Source organism: Chrysochloris asiatica, unplaced genomic scaffold (genome assembly GCF_000296735.1).
Source record: "Chrysochloris asiatica unplaced genomic scaffold, ChrAsi1.0 scaffold00198, whole genome shotgun sequence".
Classification (NCBI taxonomy): Eukaryota; Metazoa; Chordata; class Mammalia; order Afrosoricida; family Chrysochloridae; genus Chrysochloris; species Chrysochloris asiatica.
Window position 1 is genome coordinate 2,095,152 of NW_006408716.1, and position 6,296 is coordinate 2,101,447.

Sequence of the window (6,296 nt, forward strand, 5' to 3'; positions counted from 1 at the left end):
TCTGAGGTGCCCAAGAGGGAATCTTGAGGACCCCTGACCACCTGCCCCTTCACCACAACTGTCCTTTTTGTGAGTGTTAACCCTCAAAGACCGTAAGGACACAGTCCCTGGGGCCTATTGGAATCTCCAAGCAATGCCCCCACCCACTTTTGTCCCCTTCTTTCATTTCTCCTCCAGGAAGTTCCTCTAATCTGAGCCTGGGCTGGTTCCTGTTGCTATTATGCTCTGGGTCCTGGGACTCAGAGAGAAGACACCACCAGGAAAGTCACAGGGATGTACATAGGAAAGGAAAACTCCTTTGAAACCCCAGCCCCATCAGAATTTGGGTACCCTGCGAAGGTCTAATTTTCCAGTACTGCCATCTGAGTATTCTGGAATACTTAATTGTGCTCATGAGAAACCTGTACAAAGGCCAAGAGGCAGTTGTTCAAACAGAACAAGGGAACACTTAATGGTTTAAAATTAGGAAAGGTGTGTGTCAGGGATGTATTCTTTCACCATACTTATTCAATCTGTATGCTGAACAAATAATCTGAGAAGCTGGGTTATATGAAGAAAAACATGGCATCAGGATTGAAGGAAGACTCATTAACCACCTGCAATATGCAGATGATACAACCTTGCTTGCTGAAAGTGAAGAGGACTTAAAACATTTATTGATGAAGCTGAAAGAGCACAGCCTTTGGTATGGGTTGCATCGCAATATAAAGAAAACAAAACCCTCACCACTGAATCAATAAACAACATTCTTATCAATGGAGAAAAGATTGAAGTTGTCAAGGACTTCATTTTTCTTGTATCAACCATCAACACTCATGGAAGCAGCAGTCAAGAAATCAAACAATATATTGTATTAGCCATATCTGCTGCACAAGACCTCTTTAAAGTGTTCAAGAGCCAAGACGTCAATTTGAGGACTAAGGTGTGCCTGACCCAAGCCATGGTGTTTTCAATAACTTTATATGCATGTGAAAATTGCACAGTGAATACGGAAGACCATAGACGAATTGATGTCTTTGAGTTATGGTGTTAGAGGAGAATATTAAAAGTTCCATGAACCACCAAAAGAACAAACCAATCTGTGCTGGAAGAAGTACAGCCAAAATCCATCCTTGTAAACCAGGATAGCCAGACTTTTTTCTCATACTTCTGACGTATTATCAGGAGGGACCAGTCCGTGGAGAAGGATATCATGTTTGATAAAGTGGATGGTGGGAGTAAAAGAGGAAGCCCCCCAATGAGATGGATTGGCACAGTGGCAGCAGCAATGGGTTCAGTGAGGAGGTGCCCAGGACCAGCCAGTGTTTTGTTGTGTTGTGTATAAGGTAGCTATGAGTCAGTATCAGCCTGATGGCACCTAACAACAGCCTGGGTCTACCCAGCTCACCAACTCTTACATGGGAATCCATGTGCATCTTGGTTCTTGCGCTCAAGGCTGGGGCAAAACGCACATAGGAAAAGGGAGTACCCTCTTCACCCCTCACTCACTCCCACTCACCCTCTCGAGAGGCTAGGAGCTAGACTTAGGCTTGGCGCCCACTAATTGGTCTCTTTAGGCGGACAGCAGGAGCGCTTCACTTGCGCAGATCCGAGCCTAGTCATCCGATTAGCGACCTAGCACCATCTAGCGCTCCCGCCCCGCGCCCCCTCCCGCCGCCGCCGCCACCCCTACTGTCATCTCTGCATTCTTCGCGGTCCAGGGCTTGCTCCTGCGCCAGTCTCGGCGGCGGCGGTGAACAACACTACCCGCCAACTTAGACATGAGGCACGGCCCGCGTGCTGCTCTGGCCCTGGGGCTACTGCACTTCTGCCTGGGTGAGTGACCGCTGGGCAGGGCAGGAATGGGTGGGGGCGGGCGTGTGCGGGGTCATCGCACTTCCAGAGTGAGACTTGGACCCGCCCGGTGGCGTTTCTTCCGTCACTGGTGCCCTGGAACCCGGGGCCCGCGTCCTGGATCCCCATTGCCCCACAAGCAAGGCGTGGGGGTGTGTAAAGACTGTTGCAAAGGCTGAGTGGGGCAGGGGAGGGGACCCTTTTCCCACGTGTTTGGCCGCACTTCGCGGTGTGATCTTAGGAGGAGCCCTGCCCCTCTCTGGGCATCAGTTCCCTGTCTGCACTTTAAAGGGGGTGGGATTGACCCCTGCCTTGCATCTAGTGTCCAAATGGTGTGTGACTCTGACAAAACTAATTCCTGGTTATGACCATACCAGATAGGATGCGGGGGGCGGGAATGGGGGAGGCACTCCGTGAAACCTCAGCCAGCTCCGTGAGTGTTCTTGGGCCAGGATGATGGAGCGACCACCCGCCCAGGTGCGAAGGTGGCCCTCCACAATCAGAGTATCCCCCATTTTCCCTCTGTGCTCTCTTCAAAGCCAACTTTGCTCCCAGCTTCTTCGACAACGGGGTCGGCAGCACCCATGGAAACATGGCATTGTTCAGTCTTCCGGAGGACACCCCTGTAGGTCAGTAGCCCGGGGACTCACATCCCCCACCCCATAGATCTCCCCGAGCGGCGGCCCACGTTCCCCTGGATGCAGGGACCTAACCCGTGACTTCTTTGGGCCTATGGAAAGCCAGGCCTCGTGCATTCCCCCGGCGCCCCTGTTGGCACTGGGAATTCCCCTGGGTGGCAGAATAAGAGGTCATGGTTGCCATGGTCACCGAAGCCGACCAAGCCCTGGAGGTTCTACCGCGGGTTTACACATTCTTACACACTGGTCTAGCCTAGGCTGCACGCAGCTGTGTACAAGACGCCCCCAGCGCTGCCCCTACTGGCTGTGTGACAAATACCTTTACCTCCCTGAGCCTCTTACCTTTAGGTTCTAAAGTGGCCCGTAAATCGTATAGAAACCACTGGACTATGCAGAGAGAGAAACAGATTTCAACACCCTGTCTCACATGGTTGGGGTTGGGAGCCCAGAGGAGAGCAAAGAAGTGCCTTGTTCAGATATCCCCTAACAACAAGGCATGAAGACCTCTTCCTTTCAATCTCTTCTCCTGTCTAAATGGTCACTCCCTTCTGCACTATTCCCCAGTGCCCTGGAGACCCACAATCTTGGCTCTTGAGATCAGAGTCCATCAGATCAAAGGAATGTCCCTGCTCTGAAATCTACATTGTAGATTACAATCTGTGAGGAGGCTGAGGCAGCAGCATCTCACTGATCATAGCATCTCACTGACAGATCTGAGGTGCCGAGATAAACGTGGCTAGAACTCTGCCGGGCACGGTGCCCACTAAGCACTCATATTTGCCAGGGAAGTGAATATTCACTTCTTAAACAGTCCTGTGAACCTCTCCTTTTGAGTGAACTGGGTCCCAGCTTTTAAATTTCTCTCCTGTCTTTCCTGCCAGGCTCTCACGTGTACACATTGAATGGGACAGACCCCGAGGGAGACCCCATCTCCTACCACATCAGCTTTGACTCCAGCACTAGAAGCATTTTCTCTGTTGACCCCAGTTGTGGAAACGTCACCCTGGTTGAAGAGCTGGATCGGGAGGTATAGGACAGGGCAAGGAGGTCGTATACACAGACACCTCTGTGTTTGGATAATTCCCTGAGAAGCTCAAGTCAGGAGACTTTTGTGCAGCCTCTGAGGGGAGAGAGGAGGGCTGCTTAGATAGACCATCAAGGGGATCTCTGAGCCGCTTCCTTAGAGATCAGAGGAGACTTAACTTTCAGAGTGAATAGCGGGGTTCTGTAACGAGCAACTGCCAGTCCTGGTCATTTTTTAAGCATGTTCAATTTAAAAGCAATTGTTTGCACTTTGCCTTTCAGAAACATCATAAATTGATGTTGTAACCCACAGCAAACTTAGCAGATCAGGACTGCAAGAAGGGGTTTGGAGGGTAGGTTTGAGTTTGGAGAAACACTTTCCCTCAGAGCCCCTCTGAACCTGTGGGTGACAAGGTTTTGAGCTCCCATATGAGGCTGGAAGGCCTAGCTAGTCACGTATTAGACCTCAGCTGTACATCTACAGAAAACTCTAGGAAGCTGACAGGACCCCGCAGCCCAAGCCAGGGTGGACAAGGGCAAGGAAAGGTTGCAGGTAGTCACAGCTAAAAAGGCTAACCTCACTCCTGGCACCCACTGGGACCAGGTGAACTCTAGTATCCCACCACCACCACCACCAGTGAAGTGCTGCCATGTTCTGGGAGCACTTGGGACATCGCAAAGCTGGGCTGCTGAAATATGGGATATGGCAAAGGTAGGAGAGAAAAGGGAGGGAAAGGAAAAGGCAAGGGAGGATATAATCTTCCTGGGACCTCAGCACACTTGAGTGCATTTTCTTCCCGTTCCAGTAGTTCCAGTAGCATTTTCTGTTGGCGCCATAGCAACCCCTCTGGGCTTATGAGAACCCCATGCAAAGCAGTGTAGGTGGAAGCTTTGGGCTGTGCCTGGCACGCTGCTATCACCAGCCCACCCTGCTCTAGGATTTCTGTGATGGGCAGAATGGGGCAGGGAGGATTCCCACAGGGATAGGGGATCGGAACCTCGTACATGCATTGGGTACTTGTCTTTGCAGAGGGAGGATGAGATTGAAGCCATTATCAGCATCTCTGATGGCCTGAATCAGGTGAGTTCAAACCTGCCCCCCTAGAAGTAGGCAGCTCCCTGGGCACAGCTTCTACTCAAGCCAGGGCCTAGCAGAGTGTTCCCCAAAGAAGAGCCCAGAGGAGCAGGTCCATAGGGAAGCCACGAGGGAACGGACAGACCAAGAGCTGTCATCTGGGCTCCTGATGGGTCTAACCTACCTTCCCTAGACCTTCTCGAGCCTGCCTTCCCATCTACCTCGGACCTGGTTCTTGGCTCTGTCTAGTCATCAAGATCCTTCCTTCTTCTTCAGCATCTTTCCCTAGCCACTACTCCCCACTCCCTCCCTCAAGACTTTCCCCCATAGCAGCAACATGCCCTCCAAGGGTTTCCCTGGCTTCTGTCTGTATCACCCTAATCCACTATCTACCTCTACCTGGTGCCAGAGTCAGCGAGGTAAAGCAGACCGCTGGCCACTTGCAGAAAGTTCTAATAACTGGACGCACTGCCCTCAAGGTGAAACCCAAGCTTCAGTCTATCCTCCCAGGGGGGTATGTGTCTGCCTCACCCATTTTCCTCCCTCAACACCCTACCATTCAGCTACAAAATCTATTTATGTGCCCTGAACTCACCATCCTTCCCTCTGGTCTCTGACTTCACACTCATTGGCCCAGAACACCCTTCCACGTTGCCTCGTCTCCCTGGTGACTGCCACCAAGCTTGAGTCTTACTTCCTCTGTGGCGCTTCCCTGATCTCCACGGGGGGGGGGGGGGGAATGCCCCTTCTTTGTGTCTCCTCAACTGGGCCCCCCTGCACACCTTCAAAGATGCATCTGCCTAGACCGAGGTGTCCACAATGGTCCTGGAACTGTGTCGTGGAGACCCTGCCCACAGAGTGTGGCATAGGCAATTGTTACCCTCTCACACTGGTAAACATTGCTACCATACTTCCATCCACTTATCCTATCTACCACCACCACTGGAAAATGCATACCATGAGACAGACTCTTCCGTCTCCGGGAGTGAACAGTGTTTGGCATCAAATAGTCACTTAGTAATATTTGGTGCATGAATGAGGAAAAGAACAAAGGGAATGAGGGCTGACAGAGAACTATATTTGTGAGTATTGTTGTTGTTATGTGCTGTGGAGTCAGTTCCGACTCATAGCAATCCTGTACTGGGTTTCCAAGGCTGTAAATCTTTACGGGAGTAGAAAGCCTCATCTTTCTCCCATGGAGCAGCTGGTAGTTTCGAACTGCTGACCTTAAGGTTCGTAGCCTGATTCGTAACCACTAAGCTACCAGAGCTTCCTGGGAGTATTAGAGAGTATAAGAGGTCCTTGATCCCTCCGAAGGCCCTACTGTCCTGTCCCTTCTGCTCCTTAGGTAGCAGAAAAAGTCCTCATCTTGGTGACTGACGTCAATGATGAGGTGCCCAGGTTCATCCACGAGCCATATGTTGTCCTGGTTCCTGAGGTGAGTGCAGCTAACACCTGCCCCCAGGTGCACGGTGTGAGCAGCCCAGGGTGGAATGGGTGCATCCCTCCATCACGTGCCCCTTTGGGAGAGACTCTCTCCTCCTGACCCCTTTCTCTTCCCTGTTCCTCACCTGTCATCATCTCCCTCACATAATGAATGCAGTTCCATGGGAATGTCCATTTGCTATTCTCTATAATAATAAGGAGCTCTGGTAGCGTAGTGGTTACGAAATCGGGCTGCGAACCTTAAGGTCAGCGGTTCGAAACTACCAGCCGCTCCGCGGGAG

The 6,296-nt window shown here is 51.4% G+C and overlaps 1 protein-coding gene across 1 annotated transcript in view; it reads left to right on the plus strand.

The window, feature by feature from the left end:
* Positions 1 to 1,760: 1,760 nt before the first annotated feature.
* The window catches only part of CDHR1 (cadherin-related family member 1), a 26,694-nt gene continuing 22,158 nt past the window's right edge, over positions 1,761 to 6,296 (plus strand). Inside the window, exons 1-5 of the mRNA XM_006872452.1 lie at positions 1,761 to 1,815; positions 2,373 to 2,462; positions 3,353 to 3,498; positions 4,525 to 4,575; positions 5,918 to 6,007. Of these exons, the coding sequence (XP_006872514.1) occupies positions 1,761 to 1,815; positions 2,373 to 2,462; positions 3,353 to 3,498; positions 4,525 to 4,575; positions 5,918 to 6,007 (432 nt within the window). The remainder of the gene's footprint in view (positions 1,816 to 2,372; positions 2,463 to 3,352; positions 3,499 to 4,524; positions 4,576 to 5,917; positions 6,008 to 6,296) is intronic.